This window comes from Prinia subflava, chromosome 4, assembly GCF_021018805.1.
Source record: "Prinia subflava isolate CZ2003 ecotype Zambia chromosome 4, Cam_Psub_1.2, whole genome shotgun sequence".
NCBI classification, from domain to species: Eukaryota; Metazoa; Chordata; class Aves; order Passeriformes; family Cisticolidae; genus Prinia; species Prinia subflava.
Genome location: NC_086250.1, coordinates 19,859,645 through 19,876,566, shown reverse-complemented (window position 1 = coordinate 19,876,566; position 16,922 = coordinate 19,859,645). Strand labels below are relative to the sequence as shown.

Genomic DNA, 16,922 nt, shown 5'->3' with positions numbered 1-16,922 from the left:
TTTTTCTTTCTTTTTTCTTTCTTTTTTCTTTCTTTCTGTTGTTTTTTGTTTGTTTGTTGGTTGGTTTTTGATGGGGGGTTTTTTTGTTTGTTTATTTGTTTTTAATTTTCATTGGCTTTTGTAAGTTTAGAGTTCATGGGTTTGAGCCAGTTCCTGGGATCAAAATATTTAGAAATGTGCTTTCTCTAAACCTCAAATTTTCAGGCAGTCACATAACTTTTGAAATGAAAACTCAAGAGACAATTCTGAATGCCATCAACACTGATGCATCAAAAGGTGTTCACTCAGGTGAAGGCATGTGGACCTTAGCACCAGCATTGTCTCCAGCCTAGGAGAATGCATTCTAGCTTCAGAGCTTGTGAAGAGCACTTGTGGAAGCTTCTCTTGGAGCCACAGAGCAGAATTCACATCACAGATGGACTCAGTCCTTTCTTTCATCACAGAGAGCAATCCTGGTGCTGGGGGAAGGTGGGGAGCAGGGTGCCTGGCCAAGGAAAAATGCCTCAGGAGGAGACACGGGGAATCAGGATGTGTAATCTCTAATTCTGCATGCATGCCTCAACCCTCATCCAACAGGCATCCAAACTCTCTGCCCACCTTTCTGCCTGTGCAGGATTCAGGGATTGCTTACTTTCCCCTTGAGATGCTTGTAATGGTTGTAGTGAAATGTGCTGCTTTAGGCCTTTAGGCATGCAGCCTGACATGGGTCTTTCCTTGTACCTATTGGAAGTTCCACCTAAAAACAAGGCATAAAATCCACAGAGGAATGTATGCAATTTGATTATACAGTAGAAATCCCTCATCCCAAGTGCCTAAGCCATGGGCACGAACCAGGCTAACCAGTAGCCCAGACAAAGCAATGCAAGGATTACAGTGGATCTGAGCCAGAATATGAGTTAAAAAGTAGTCACACTGCTGCATGTATTACAAATCCATACTCAAACATATGGTTGGCAGTATTACAAATGGAGGAGGCTGTGGACCTGCCAGAGAGAATCCCAGTGACAGCAACAACTCTGATCAATTCACTGAGAAACATCATCTACAAGAAAATCTTACAAGAATGGGACTAATTTTGTCTAGAAAAAATAAAAAAAAAAAAGAAAAAAGGAAGAAGGAAAGGCAAGTCTTTGAGGAACAAGTCTTCAGGTTCCGCAGAAAGAAGTAATGAACACAAAAAATTGCTGTCTTAAAAGGTTAGGGGAGATTTAGATTGGACTTTGGGAAAATTTTCCATTGTTGTTAAGGTACAGACTTCCTGAGGAGGTTCCTCATCTATGGAAGGCAGAGGAAGGCTATGTAGGATCTGCACACCATGGCAGAGACAGAGGTGGTCATGCCTTAGGAAAGAAAGACTATGTGATGTCTTGAAGTCCTTCCAACACAACTTCCTAAAAAATTCTAAAAAATTCCTAAAGTGCACCTTGAACACGTGCTTCCCTTAAATCACTAACAGGCATAGCTACCAAGCCAGGCATTTCTAGCATTTCTACTAATGCATGATTGAAAATGACAAAATCTTCCTTGTTTTAGTATCAGGAAACGGAAACAGAAACAGACACTCTAAAATAGCTCATCAAAAAGATCTCCAGCACAAAGAGGACACTGATGAGTACCTTAAGGTTTGGTCCAAACACTTTGGAGAGTCTTCTCATTTTTAGTACCTGAAGGAGGCATTTTCAACAAAACTATGATCAAAGCTGCTATGGGAATCATCTCATATCTGAGCCTCACAGAGGTATGAAATATTTCTACTCCCACAGTCTTACTACATTATTCTTCAAGACAGATGGTGTCACATTTGTCACACATGGTTTTCTCTTGCCCTGAATGTGTTTGCAGCCACTGGCACTGCTGCGAAGCAAGTATAAAACACCATCAGCCTAATGCAATGCCCTCTTCTGTTCCTTGATTCCTAATGCAAATGACTCTGCAAGGCCCCGGGGAGCTGGGCTCTCCTGCTTTATGCACAGTTACCTGTCACTCTGTCTGCATGGGCTGCTTTCAAAGACCTCTTTGTCTGCAAGGTAAACTCAGGCTGGAGATGATCTCACAGCTGAAATCTCAGCCAAGGGAAGTCATCGGGCTACAAAACCCACAAAGTTAAAAATACAGGGAGCACTGGAAAATCAACAGGAAACAATTTCTGCTGACTGAAGTTTTAGCCTTCTTCCAAATGCCAGCTAGCAGCAGCCTGATGGATAGAACAAAGCAACTACATGAACCAACATTCCTTAACTTTGTCTATTAAAGCAGAAGTGAATGCCATGCAAAGGTCAGGATGGTCCCTCAGCTCTGACTGTAGATCTGGACGTTTTGGGAGTGAGATAGCTGAATCCCCCAGACCCTCTCTACACTCCTCTCTCCTTGCCAGTGTTCCCTGGACAATGGTTGCCAAAGAGGATTTCTCCTTTTCTTCTGGCTCTTGACAGCAGCAGGGCCTGAAATTGGTCCTGGCAGTTTGGCATGAAGTACTTACCATCTCGAGGGGTTCTCAGGCCTATTTGCAGGTCAGGTGCCTGAGCACAGCTTTGTTTGGCCTGACTGCCTCAGGGAAACGCCTGTCAGACCAACTTAGTCAGACTGCAAGTGCCCTTCTTCAAATGAAGTTTGCTCATTTTCACCCCCAGCAAAGAGGAAAATTAAGCTCTTTACTACAAACCATCCTGGAAAAAAAATTTGGAAGAAAAGCATAAAAATCATGACAACACAGACCTAAAACTTCCCTTTCTTATGCTGGTGTCCACATCAGATGATGCATTCTTCAGCAACAGAGGCTGGAGGTTCAGCTTGACAGCACTCTGCTTTCAGAGTGGGACATCCCTGGGATGGAGGTGTATGGAGACACACAAGTGGGGAAGATATCCTTTCATCTCCCCAATCCACAGTGCTAATCTGGAGCTAATGTGTAAACTACCAAGATTGCCTTGACCCTTTAGGGCGATCACTGATGGTACCCAAACCATCTGATCTTACTGAACTTGTCCAAGGTGGACTCCTCTCTCCCTAGGTCTCCTGAGATTTTTCAAATGTATAAAAGGCTTTTAGGGGTACATGTTTTGTTATCTCTGGTCTGACAGGGTCACTGAAGCAGCATGGCTGTGGGCAAGGCAACGCAGTGCAATCTCTCATGAGTAAAACCCAGGCAGTCACCTGAACCACTGCTAATCCCCCCCTGTAAGCATGTCTGTGTCTACGTGTTTGTGTTTGAAGCAGGATTTATTTCTTGGCAATAGGAATTTTCCCCCTCTCTTCATTGTACTTGGGAGTTACAATGATGTAAGATCGTGTGAAGGTGTTGCTTTAAAAAGTTTACGCAGACATGAAATCTCATTACATCATCAGGTCACCAGTCCACAGCCATTGCTTTAAAATCATGCAGATTTTAAAAGGAAATTTGGGAATTTTTTTTTTCATTTGCTGTCTGGCCTTTGAGCCTTTACAGGTGCATTAGTTCTCCATTGGCAAGTTTTTTCCATGAGTTCATGAGGACAAAACATGGAAGGTTTTTTCCTGCTTTTTAGGTATAAAAGTTGTTCCTGGCACTATCTTCTGGTTCCAACTAATAGAAGTAGCAGAAGAACATTAAACAGTACAAGGATCTCAATAAAGTCACAATTATTAGCAGCATCATCTGAGTGTTCTGGTATTGGATAGCTCCTAGTTAGAAGATGATTTTACTGCTGCTCAGTCTTCATCCTACTAAGTCTGAAAAATGCTTAAAAGGAAGGGGAGAAAAACTGCTCAAAGGGAGAGGACTAAATTTTCTGCCTCAAAAAAATGAAACTTGTTTATTTATATTTATCATAATCACCCCTGTGTCTTTTGCTCCCCATGGCTGAAATATCCCTTGCCGAACTTTCCAGCCTTGTAAGTCATGCCTCTTTTAAAATACAAAGTGTTTTAATGATTGAGCAGCTCTGTTAATAACTTACCCAGATTTGCTAACTCTTTCATAGTAAAAATTTTAATAAGCAAATCGCATCAAGTGACCTCTGCTTAACACCTTCCTGCAACATGAGGTTTAGAAAGGTTTAAATCTTTTGCATTAGGTTTATAGCTGGTCAGTGGCACGGCAGCCAACTCAGACATAATTCTAAATAGACGTCTCCAAGTGGAAACTTGGAATTTGAATTCAAATTACTTACCTCTTTTTATTATTACTGTTATTATTATTATTCTTTTCCTGTGTGCATTTTTCAGCCTGCTCATTCTTAATTCCTTCAGTACTTATTACTGCAATAAGTCTAATCCTGTGTACTTTCACACCCCAAGTGTGGGAGCCATAAATACTTCTGCAATCTTTCAGGGCAAACCAGCTATAATTGGATCTCCAGTTGCCTCATGGAAAAAAAAAAAGAAGGAAAGGCACATTCCAGACGGAGAAAATTCTGCATCTGTGTCTGTGTGTTTGTGTCTCTGCCACTCCTGAGTAACACTTTGTCCTTTTGTCCCACTCCAGGCCGAGTTCTCCGAGCTGAACCTGGCTGCTTATGTCATGGGTGGCTGCATGGTGGACATGCAGGTCGTGAGGAACGGCACCAAGGTGGTCAGGTGAGGAGCACCAGCTGGTCTTGGAAACCAGGCCTTGTGGACCCATGTCTGGGCAAGCGGGTCAAGCTCAGGGGATGACAAACATCTGAATCAGGGCAGCACAGTCCTGAGCCTCAAGGACTCTTGGAAGCGGTGAAAAGGTTGGCCTGAATCTGGTGGGTCTGTATCAGGTCTCAGGTGCACATTATGCCATTCAGTGATTGTTTCCAGTCTAGACATTTCATGCAACAGCAAATGCCTCCTTCTTAAGTTCTTTTTAGTCTCCAGACTCCCAGGAAAAGGGGTAACAAATCTTTTTCTCCCTTGATTTTTCTCTCCTTCTCTGTCAACTAACCCTCATTTTAAACAGTGGCTCTAATTCATTATCCTAACTGTCTTAGGCCCTGATCCCAGTGGACTACCCTGGCAATAGCCGCTAAGCCCAGATGACCTGATCAAAAGCAGCCCTGAGAAGAAGGACTTGGTGCTGGAGGATGAGAGGCTTGACATAAGCCAACAGTATGCTCTCACAGCCCTGAAAGCCAACCATATGCTGGGCTGCCTCCAAAGCAGCATGGCCAGCAGGGCAAGGGAGGGGATTCTGCCCCTCTGCTCTGCTCTGCTCTGGTGACTCCCCACCTGGAGTGCTGCATCCAGCTCTGGGGCACCCAACATAAGGAGGATGTGGACCTGTTAGAGCAAGTCCAAAGGAGGCCCGTGACAACCATCAGGGTATCCTGTGAAGACAGGCTGAGAGTTGGGGCTGTTCAGCCTAGAGATGAGAAGGTTCCAGGGAGACCTTATAGGAGGACCTTCAGGTACCTAAAGGGAACTACAATAGAGTTTTGCAAGGGCATGTAGTGATAGGACGAGGGGGAATGGCTTTAAACTGAATGGGGTTAGATTTAGGCTATGTATCAGGAAAATATCCTTTACTGTGGGGATGGTGAGGCACAGGCACAGGCTGCCCAGAGAAGGTGTGGATGCCCATGCCTGGCAGTGTTCAGTGTTGGATGGTGCCTTGAGAAACCATGTCTAGTGGGAGGTGTCCCTGCTCATGTCAAGGAGGTTGGAACTGGATGAACTTTAGGGTCCCTTCCAATGCAAACTATTCTGTGATTCTATGATCCTCATGCTTGTAGCCTGATTTGCTCCTGAAATACCATTTTTTTTCTCTGTGAGAGATTCCCAGTGCTCTGTCCTTGCTCTGTGGTACATCTCAGAGGTAATACCTATCTCTGTTTGATGGGGATTTCTATCCTACTAGCATTACTTTGTAATTGCAGTCATTGCAAGCAGACCCTTTTCCCAAGCAAGGCTTCTCCAATCACACATCCAATTCACATCCCAAAAGCATTGCTCCCCTTCTTTCAAGCACCAGAGTGACAGCAATTTGAAGCTAATGTTGGATGCATCTTTACAAGTTCTATGTAAAGAATAGTGTGTGTTGTCACATCTGTGCACCAATATTACCTTCCATCCCATTATTCTCAAGCCTTCATCTTATGGGTTCCTGTCATTACAACTCTACATTTCATCTTTGACACAATAGCTTTTCTCTGGTTATGTTGAAATCTCATTGCTGTTCCAAATTAATTTTTCTAGATGCCCTGCTTCTTTTTGTTCAGTTCCTTTGCACTTTTTGGTGTATCCAGCATCTTTGAGTTTAATACTGTTGATACATTTAATTGATGCTTCTTCTGTTTGTGACTAGTTCAAAATTAGAGGTAGAGACACATAATGTAGTATGCAGTAGTATTTTTGAAAGGGACTATTAGAACACCTGGAAAACTGTGATTTTGAGCATGCTGGCCTCAGTTTAATTTCTCAAAATCTCATTTCCAGCCCAAACAATGCAAAGCAAAACATGTCACTGTCAATTAGCTATGACTGTGGCCCATCAATTAATTTCAGGTCTTGACATCTCTCTTAGTACATCCACAAGTCTCCGTTTGTTCTTTGGTAAAATTTCCCGAGCCTCTGCTAAAAACCTTTAAAGTTGTGTCTGTTACATGCATTTGCTTTCTCCTATCCCACAAATGTCTGTCTTTGAGTGAAACAAAGCCTTATGTCTCATGAACCTGTCACTGGAGCACTCATCAGACAATGTGCAGTGCTAATGCACTCCCGTGTTTGCTTGCTCATGATGCTGGAAGGTTTCCCAAGAACCATTTCCTAGGTTGACCACATCTTCATTTTCCGTCCTGTGTCTTTCCTCCCAAAGCCATTCATACATCTGGCAGAAAGATCTTGAGCTATTAAACTGAAACTGAAGACAAAATTTATTTCACAAAACTGTCTGGGGCATAGTGTTCATGTTTCTGCTCACAGGTATTCCAGCTACCATTTTTGCATGGATATTTATATGTGAAATAGGTGGGGGTTTGAATGGCATTAGCTCAGGGGTTTTTTTGTTTTCATTCCTACTTGTTTAAGGACACATTTGCATTGTGGGAAATGGGTTTGGTAAATACATACTTGTCTGGATATGCAATTTATATCACATATGCTACATGCCATAATCCTTGCAACAAGCAAATATTTGTTTACAGCCTGTGCTGTTGTGCCCAGCTCACCGAGTTTAAGAGCTCAGGTCAGCCAACTTCCACAGCCACTCCTAGCAAATATCTAACAATTTATTAGCCTATTAAATTCTGTCATTTTGGAGCAGGTCTTCTACTTCTTTCTTTAAACAGGATATACTAGATGGCACATGTAAAGCAAGGTTTAAACCAAAGTCTTTTTCTGCTGATCACTTGGTATTTTCTGACACCTTGGAGTTAAGGCATTCTTTCACACCCCATGTCAGCTGATTTAAACAGCACCAGGAAAAAATTGTAGTTCTTTTACCTGGAAGATAAACCCCCTAATAAGAAAGTATAACAGTCCTTAAAGCCTTCCATTTACCACTTGCCTCAGAAAAATTAAAAAAAAAAAAAAAAAAAAAGCTTTAGAAATAGTATTGGCAACTACAGAAAGCAAAGACATGGACATATACATAACTCCTACCCTTTGTATCTTGAAATAAGTAGCTATAAGTAAGCTGCCAAACAATCTAACTGAAGCCAGCCATTACTTTGCTTGCCTGAGTTTTAAAACAAGCGTGGCTCCAAGAATTTAATTTTACAGTAACAATGTTCTGGGTCTCCAGCTTCTCTTTTTTAGCTACTATGTTCTGCACATCTGTAGGAGGGGGTGAGGATTTGAGATCATGTTCAGTGAAATGCTGGAGACAGACGCTATCATCTAACAAATCTAAAAAACTGCATCTGTGTTTTCTGTGCCAGTTCCACCATGGTTTTGACTCCATCAGCCTGTTCAGCACATTTCCTTCAGACAGAGAGCTGGCCTTGGAGTACCTTGTGCAGTCTCTAAGCAAGAACTTTCCTGTGTCAGTGGCCTGTGACCCTTGCCCTGACTGAGGACTCTGGTGGGATGAGCTGGGCACCAGGAGCAGTGTTGGGCTCAGCCAGGACTGGTGGGGTGGAGAATCTCCCACACACTGGTCCTTGTTACACCAGCCCTCATTTGGACAAAATTGGCAGCAGACCTTCTCTATTGAAAAGTTAAATATGGGAAGCAGGAGGCAGTGTTTATTCATCCCGAAGGATCCCTCACCAACTTAGACACAGCAACTCTTACAACAGAGAAATGGAATCATTTTGGGGTGCAATAGCTGGAGTACTAAAGAGTGTGTAAAAACAAGTGTGAGTTTATGCCTACTTTTAAAACACCTGGGTGGATTCTTCACCCTCCTCCCAGTGCATACATAACCTCCTTCTGGACAGGTCTACACACACAAACAGAAAGAGACAGAGTGAACCATCTATAATCTAATTTACTCTAGAAAGCTCTTGGACTGTGTAACTTTTACTGGGGTTTGATGTGAGGAATGGGGTTTTTGTTTTCACATTCCTCTGAAGGACCCTTCATATCAATATTTTGGCAGTGTAAAAAGGCTGTAAGTGCTGGCACTGCACCCACTCTGAGGTGCATTTGTGCTTTCAGGATATTATAAAAGTGTCTAAGTAGAAATGAAAATTTGGGCTGTGTCTGTTTCTGACAGAAACATTTAGACTCCCAAACTATGATCTCAGGTTCTGTATTCGATTAAATGCTTGACTGTCGGGCTTCACAAGACTTCAGCTATTAAATCCAGTAGATATAACACAGGGATATGTTGAAAATCTGACAGCTTTTTTACCTGGGGAATACTAATGTCTTTGGGAGCATTTCAGACCTTTAAGGATATAAATTAATCATGCACCAGACTGCTCTCATCTCCTGTCTCCCTGTAGAGCTTCCTCTTTTGCCACTGGGGCCGATCATCCAGGAGAGAAAGCACATTTTCATGTTTGCATGGGAGCTATCAGAGTGGTGGCCATGCCCTTGCAAGGTGGTAGGCAGGCTCTGTGCAACCTCACAGCACAGACAGCAGCTGGTGGAGCAGGAGATGCCCAGGGGCTCAGGTGGGGAGGACCCTGCCAGGAGGGATGGCCCTGGAGAGTTCAGTGGGGTGTCCAAAATGACAGCAAGGGAAATAGGAACAGCACCAAGGACAAAGCCTTGCTGTAGGGAAGGATCTCTGCCATGGAATGATGTTTAGCCCTAGAGGCCTTGCCTAACTGTGGCCTGTCTGTGTGAGGTGTGTGTCTCCCCCTGCTCCCCCTGGATGAGGTGCCCTTACTACTCACAGTCATGGTGGGGTCAGTGAATTCTCCAGTTTGTCCACAACAGCCCATTCATTCCTGTGGTTAACACTGACATTCTTGTTGCTTCCAGCTGATTCAGTGCTTCTATGATGTTCTGTCCTGTGAAAACAGGACAGCAGCCTGTTGAATCACCATCCCCAAAATCCCTGAAAGTGCTTTTGTTCTTAAGCATATTTTCACACTGTGAGCTGCAGTACGGTCCCTGCATGAGGAGGCAAATCCTTTTGCATGGGAGAGGTAGAACAGAAACTGGCTGGCCCACAGGTGTTTCCCTGCTATTCAGAGCTTGCAGACTCCAGATGTGTAGTCTGACTAAAAAAGATCTGTCTGCTCCAGGATGCAAGACTCTTTACAGCCTAGTGAGGACACTGTCCTCTGCCCACTGCATTTTTCCCATCCCAGTAAGTTCACTCACCCCAAAGGTCCATTGAGAAGCAGCTGTCTGAAAGGGGCATGAAGGTTTTCTATCTGACAGAGGCCACACTTACTCACCACACAGCAGTTCCATGTTGCTAGAAGGATGTTTTCTTGTCTCTCCAGGACTATTTGTTCACAAGAGTTGATGGTTTCTTATAGCTCTTCCACAGGGACAATGTCCAGGAAGGTCATGAGAGCAGCTACTGTTCCTGGGCACTGATGTAGGAAGTATTGGTAGGCAGCAGGTCATTTTCCAGCTTCTCATGTTCCAGCAAGCTTGTGCCAAAGACAAACTCCAGCTGTTGTCTAATCCCTATCTTTTGTAATTTAACCTTTGACCTAATTAGGGTCTTTTTTGGAATGTCTTTTTCTAGTTATTTCTGTTGTTTCAGGGGTGGGGGAGGTGTGGTGTTGTTTTGGTTGGCTGGTTGGTTGGTTGGTTGTTTTGTTGCTTCCGAACCAAATCTCTGCAATTTTCTGTGAAGTTGCGAATAGGACAAAAAATGGCAGAAACTGATAGGGAAAGTTTAGGTTTCTAGCAGGCAGATAGAAAAATATGTTGAGTTCTCCCAGGTTTTGCAGGAAGTGCCACATGGTGGAGTACAATATGTGCTAGGTATTTAACATTGAGAAATATTTGGGCAATATTTTTTCTATCAATGGCATGGCAATCCATCAATGTAATGGTGAGGTGTGTATAAGAGCCTGTAAGCTTTTGAAAATGCAGTTTAGGCAAGGGACCAATGTGCCAAATGCCCACTTTCCTCACTGAAACACCCTGCAGAGACAGTGAGCTGAGGTGAGGTGTCTAACAGAGTACACCCTAGCAAGTTGCAGTTACATATGAAGCAATTTAACACCTCCAGTAAACATTTATAAACTGAGAAATTATTCCCATATGGGGGATGACCTAACACCGTTTTTCACTAGTACCTACCCCCTCTTCACCTGCCTGTTCCTGTCCTTTTTTTTTTTCTTTTTTTTCTTTTTTTTTTAGAGAAGAGACAGTGGGGTGTGTTTACTTCTGTGTATTCTCAGTTACTTCCACCTCAGCTCCTGCTGCTGAACAGCTGCTTGGAGGCCTGCTTCTCCCTTCAGGGTTTGCTGATGTCCCAGATGAATAACCGTCCCCCTTCACCTCCCTGGCAGCTGGCTCCCAGCCCATGCAGGCAGGATGCTGACAGTTATTGGGAAAACATTTGGCATGCAGGCAGCTGCCAGAAAGCAAAAGTCACTCTGAGCAGACCTGGGTGGGGAGCCTTTCAGATACTAAACTATTCCCGGACCCTTTTTGCATTTACAGTAATGCTTTCCGATAAGGAATGAGCCACCAGGGTCTAGAGCAATCAATAATTAGTTAATCCAGGATTAAATACAAGAATGATTCAAAACTTTTGTTTCACTCTTAATCAGGTTTTTTGGGGTTTTTTCGATTGATCCTGTCCTAATTTGTCTCCTTTCTGCACGGGTTCTTACTAAGGCTTCTTCCAGGGAATGGCAGTCATCCTAATGTCACTTCAAAGTTAGCCCTGCAGTGAGCATGGTGTTGGGCCAGATGGTTTCCAGAGATCCTCTCCAACCTAATTACTCTGTGACTTTATTGTGTGACGTTGGAAAGTATTAGGATCGCCTTCTGTAAAAGCTTAGGATCACAAACATTTTTGAAGGCAAGTTGTTGTTGGCAGGTGTGGTTGTTGCTACTTTAAGGCTTTGTCTGAGTCCACATGCTTTTCCTTGTCAATGTCAATCAGTTTAGAAGTAAAATATATGGCAGACTTTTGAGGCTGCCAGAGTACAGTTCAGAGAGTGTGTGACATGATTTAATGGTTAGCTGAGCATTGATCTATGGCTGAAAGGCAAATCAGAGCATCTTCCAGGGTGTCCTCATTTGCCTACAGTGGTCTGGGTCCTACTGCAACTGTGATTCCTGGCTCCTGCTGCTTTTGTTGCATCGATCTCCCACACCTCCCATGTTTTTCACCCAGCTATTCTCTATTATAATGTTTAAAAAAAACACAACTGCTTCTCTGCTCTGGCCTAGTAAAGAGAGGTTATTCTTTATGCTAGGTTGCTTTCTCTTTTTCTCTAAAACCAACTCTGGTTATCTTATTTATATGACCAATCATATTTGTTCTTTCTTTGAATAATTTCAGCAGGGTTTATTTCTTTCTGTGGAAAATATGACATGAGGTTTTGACTGAAATGACATTTTTGTCTTAGCAAATTTTCCACTTTACTGAAGTATCAAACAGAATGTGAAATCAAACACTGAGATAGGGAAAAATGTAATTGATTTCATATTAATTTTCAGTAATGTAATGACAGTGCTATTAACATCCAAGTAAAACACAAAAAGAACTTGTTCCTATTTGTAAATGCCATTTTCTGTTAGGTGTCAGACACCTGAGGCACTGCATATTTGGAGGAATTTTTGCACTTCTTGGGCTAAAGTTGCAGCCTCTTATGGCTTGGACTTGTGCCTCAGATGCTTCCCTGAAGGCTTCATTAATTGCCAGTAAAACAAAACTCGTTGTATCATATTGTTAAATTACGCAGTTCTCTTCTTCTCTGTGTCATGCCAGATAAGAAAGGCTTTGGAAGAGAACTCAGTCAGAATGTCTTGATCACTGGGAAGAATCTGAAAGCTGAATGAAGTCTTCTTGAATAAAGGAGGGTAGCCAGAACCTGAAGTGAGGATGTCATCTTCAGTGTCCTGGGAAGACCTTTTTCTATTGACACGAAGGAAAAAGTGTCTTGTAAGACTGCCAGTCTTCTAAAAAGAGAGCAGGAGAGCCCATTCTCCTCCAACAACACCAGGAAAATGCTCTCTCACCCCTAATGATGCTGAAGTATAAAGCACCCTTTGGCTGCAAATGATGATGCACAGTGGACAGGGTCATTAAGAAGTATTCTGACAATCACAGAATTGGTTGGAAAAGACCTCTAAGAGCATTGATCTAACCATTTATGAGCTCTGACATTTTCATCGCTAAATCACACCCCTAAGTGCCACATCCACGCACTGTTTGAACAGTTCAGGGGAGGATGACTCAACCACTTCTCTGGGCAAACTGTTTCAATGCTTTATAACCCTTCCCATGAACAAATTCTTCCTGATATCCACTATCCTCCCCTGGCACAACCTGAGGCTATTCCCTCTTATCCTGTACCTTGTTACATGGGAGAAGAGGCCGATCCCCACCTCATTACAACATGTTCTAGCACCTCAATGTCTTTCTTTCAGGGGAGACCCAACACTGGACACAGGATTTGAGGTGTGGCCTCACCAATGTTCAGCACAGTGGGACAATCTAATGGGTTGATCACACTATTTCCCATGCAGCTAGTGTATTCTGCTGTGTTCATTCTTCATACTCTTGAATCCCTTTGTGCTTCAGTAAGAAAAGATGAAGGACCAGGAAGCAAGCCAGAGTTATGGCTATATGCAGAAATAAATAGGAGATCTCTTTAAGGCATGAAACCTCAGCAGGATTTGCTGTCATCATCTTCTCTAGCACAAAGCAGGCTGGGGACCTGCTTTCTTCACAGAAATGTTATTGATTGTTATTAATTTTACCGCTGGTCTCCATTTTTCCTTTCAGGCTCTGGTGCTCTTCAGCTGATGTGTATTCTCAGCTAGTCCCAGGCCTGGCACTCCACTGCCCTGTTCTCAGTATCCATGGGAACATTCACATTGTTCCACGGCTCAAAGCAGGGATTCAGTGTGCACCTTCGCTTTAGAGATTCACTCCTCATCTGCTGCATGAGAGAGTGCCCTGCCTTCCTACAGGACACAGAGTTTGAGAATAGGCTTTTCTACGTTAATTCAGTATTCTTGTGTCCATCGTCTAAGTGGAGAAACTTTCTTTGCCAGGATCTGAAAAGACAAGAGCTTTTTTCCTCAGCTTTTGGCAGAAGTAAAGCCAAAGAAGGCAGTTTCCCAGCCACTCTGTGTCCGCCCCCCTCAGAAATCTGGATGAGGAGAGACACACCCAGAACTCCTGCTTCTCCTGGCACCACAAGTGTTCAGTAACTCAGCACAGATACCAAGCCCTGGTCCTAAGCTGCTGGTTAATCCTTCTTGAGGACCTGTGCCTGCCTCCAGGGTACTTTCTACACAGCAAGTCCAGCTGAATGGAGCAGCTCAGACCTTCCAAGATTTGTATTCACTTGCTGTTTCTCAGCGGGGGTCACCACTTGCCTCATCCCCATTGGCACCAGGGAGGTCCATAAATCAGCTGCACAGCGATAGCACGGCCCTCGTGATGCTCATTATGCATCTCGCTGCTGGAGGAAAGCACCACCTTTGGTGCCAAGTACATTAGGGAACATGCCTAGGTTTAAAAAAACTCCATGGGAGGGAATCACAACATTTCTAAAGCTTGGCCTCTTGCATCACCAAAGCTGAGCATGCTCCTCACCATGTCTCAGGCGGGCAGTAACAAAAGTCCAAGGCCAACAAACAAAATGAACAGCTTTAAAACAACAAAGCTGTGCTGGGGTCTGTGTACAGTGTTTGTTGCCACAATCTGGCCCAGAGTCACCGTCTCACATTTCCCTGCCAGAATGATGGAAATATAAATAGGGGCTATAAACCCAAAATATTTCCAGCTCATACATCCAAAGGATAGAAATTATAGTCTCTTAGCAGGGAAAATGTTTGAGGGTAGTGAGGTAATGGGACCTGGTTACAGAGCTCATTTCTCTGAAAATCTTTAATACAGCATGGAAATTTTTCAGTGTCCTTGATGCAACCTCTGTTAACTTATAAAATAATCCCTTCTTTCAGTGGAAAAGCCCCTTCCTTTGAGAATGAACTGCTGAGCTCCATTTTGGGAACCATTTCTTTCCAGCTGATGTTTCCAGATATTTTTGAATGGCTCCAAAGACAAAGCGTCAGCAAGGAATGAAATCTGGCTGCTTGAAAGATAATCCATTGCCTGTTTGCTTACCTAGAAAGGGCCTCACTTTTCTGTGCATTAGCTGAGGGCTGCTGCTGTTGAACCATAGGAGTCCAAGCTCCAGTCTTGCTAAATAATATCCTGGAAGTCCATGCCATGAGTCACAGCAGTGTACAAGAGGCTCTGCTCGTTTGATTAATTACATTACCATGCCTGCCCTTCACTTGTTGACTCCCGGCCATAAGAGCCTGGGATGTGCTGCCTATGTAGTAAACTGATTAAAGGGGGAATGTGAGCCGATGTATGGATGTGTATGAGAGCTTTTTGAAATCCCTTATAATCTTCCCACCCACTGGGCATTGCTTCAATGCAGAGCTCAATCGTCAGGAAACAAACTTTCTCCCTCATCTGCGTCGCACATTGCAGCAAACTTGCCAAGTACAGCCAAGCTTTCAGAAAGAAAAGAGAATCCCCCCACCAGTGAATTTATGACCCTTGGCTCTGCTTGTGGCTTGTTCCTTTGCATGCCTGAGTGACATGGAAACTGCAGAAAATCTGTTTGGCCTGTTTCTATGCTCTCACACTTGCAGCTACGTTGGATTTTTCCTTTTATTAATGACTAGGGGGTTTTGTTGGGTTTGTTACATTATAACACAAGCAATACACCATGAGAGGCACAGACAAGAGCAAGACGTATTAGTGACAAGAAAGGGGAAGGATGGAAAAGAAGCAAGGAGTGGTCAGAAGTGTTTTGGGAGCATTTGAAAGTAAAAAACCCCTCTCCTCATCTCTTCCAGATCCTTTAAACCAGACTTTGTCCTGATCCGCCAGCACGCCTACAGCATGGCACTGGGGGAAGACTTCCGCAGCCTCATCATTGGCCTCCAGTACGGCGGCATCCACACGGTCAACTCCCTCTACTCCATCTACAACTTCTGCAGCAAGCCCTGGGTGGTAAGTGACGACCCAGCCCCGCCGCGTGTCGGCACCGCGAAGGAGAGCCAAGAGCGCCGTCCAGGGGTTTCAGAGGAGTTGGTCTCTTTAGGTTAAAATCTAAACAACCTTAGGAATCCAGGTGGGAATTCTCAGGGGAGGGAAAAAAACCTACCAGCACTACTTCTTTATCTGCCTCTAATTGTATCAAGGTGTTATTTCTCCATCCTGAGCAGGACGTTTCCCGTGTCCCAAACTCTAAAGGGTGACAGTGCAGCAACACCTAGATTTCTTGTAAAGTATGGGAGGCACCCACATGGCAGATGTTCATGGAGAACTGTCTCCCCTGGGAGGGATCCCACTCTGGAGCAGGAGAAGAGTGTGAGAAGTCCTCCCGCTGAGAAGGAAGGAAGGATTTGTGGAGACAATGATGTGATGAACAGACCAAACCCACCATTCCCGGTTCTCCTGCACCATTAGCTGTGAGGAGGTGGAAAAAAATCAGTCCAGTCAGGGTCAAACCACCACACATGTAGAGTTTTCAGCAGTCCAAGAATGAATATTATTCAATATTATCATAAAGTGCTGGTTCATTGAACACTGCACCTTGCAAAGACTTAGGCTGAGTCAGCTCCTGATGAGGACAGAGCAGTTTTGATACTTTGCTCTGGAAAATCCCTTCAACTGTTCTTTAAATTTTATCAAGTTCACATGAGAATCTCAGAAAACCTTGAAAAATATTATCATGGGCTTTTCGCAGCCCCAAATCAAAGTATGTAATAATTCCCCAGACCATTTCTATGACCAGCTCCAAGGCAGCTGAAGCTGCAGAAGCAGGAGAGCTGGAGAGGTAAGTTGGCCGTGAGCCACAAGAGTAAGGCTGGCCATGGCAATACCGGCAGGAGGAAGTCAGATCCTGATATTATTTTGGAGTTGGCATATGGGTTTTCTAAGCAATTTCATCCCAAAATGTCTTCTCTGATCACTGATGCTTCCAGAATGGAAATTTCCCTGCATTCCTCTAGGTTCAAAGCAGGAAACTACAGCTATATGGCTGTGAGAAGGAGATGGGACTTGCCAGCATGACACCATGAAAATTTTTATATGCATTTTCAGGAATTTCCTTACTCATTGCACAAACTGAGCTTGGGATGAGATAGAATGTTTACAGCAAATTATAACTATCTACCTCATCACCTAATTAAGTGGGGTTTTATTGTTGTTTTTTTGCCTTGGAATAAATATCCTAGTGGTCCTCAGTGTGTTGATTGGTATCTCAAGTCCAGATGAGGTCTGTAGTGACTCAGACTTTTATTCCTATGATTAGGCAGTGTTGGATTTAAGCAATTTCTTACTAAAATTGTACCAGTGTAATAAACAGAGTCTTTTCAGTTTTCACCCCTTTTTCCACATTTGTGGGATTCGT

General features: G+C 43.6%; 1 protein-coding gene across 2 annotated transcripts in view; it reads left to right on the top strand.

Annotated features, from left to right (window-relative positions):
• The window catches only part of SYN3 (synapsin III), a 246,575-nt gene that overhangs the window by 94,159 nt on the left and 135,494 nt on the right, over positions 1-16,922 (top strand). For both annotated transcript variants that reach the window (XM_063395769.1, XM_063395768.1), the window contains exons 4-5: positions 4,463-4,554; positions 15,361-15,517. In XM_063395769.1, the coding sequence (XP_063251839.1) occupies positions 4,463-4,554; positions 15,361-15,517 (249 nt within the window). The remainder of the gene's footprint in view (positions 1-4,462; positions 4,555-15,360; positions 15,518-16,922) is intronic.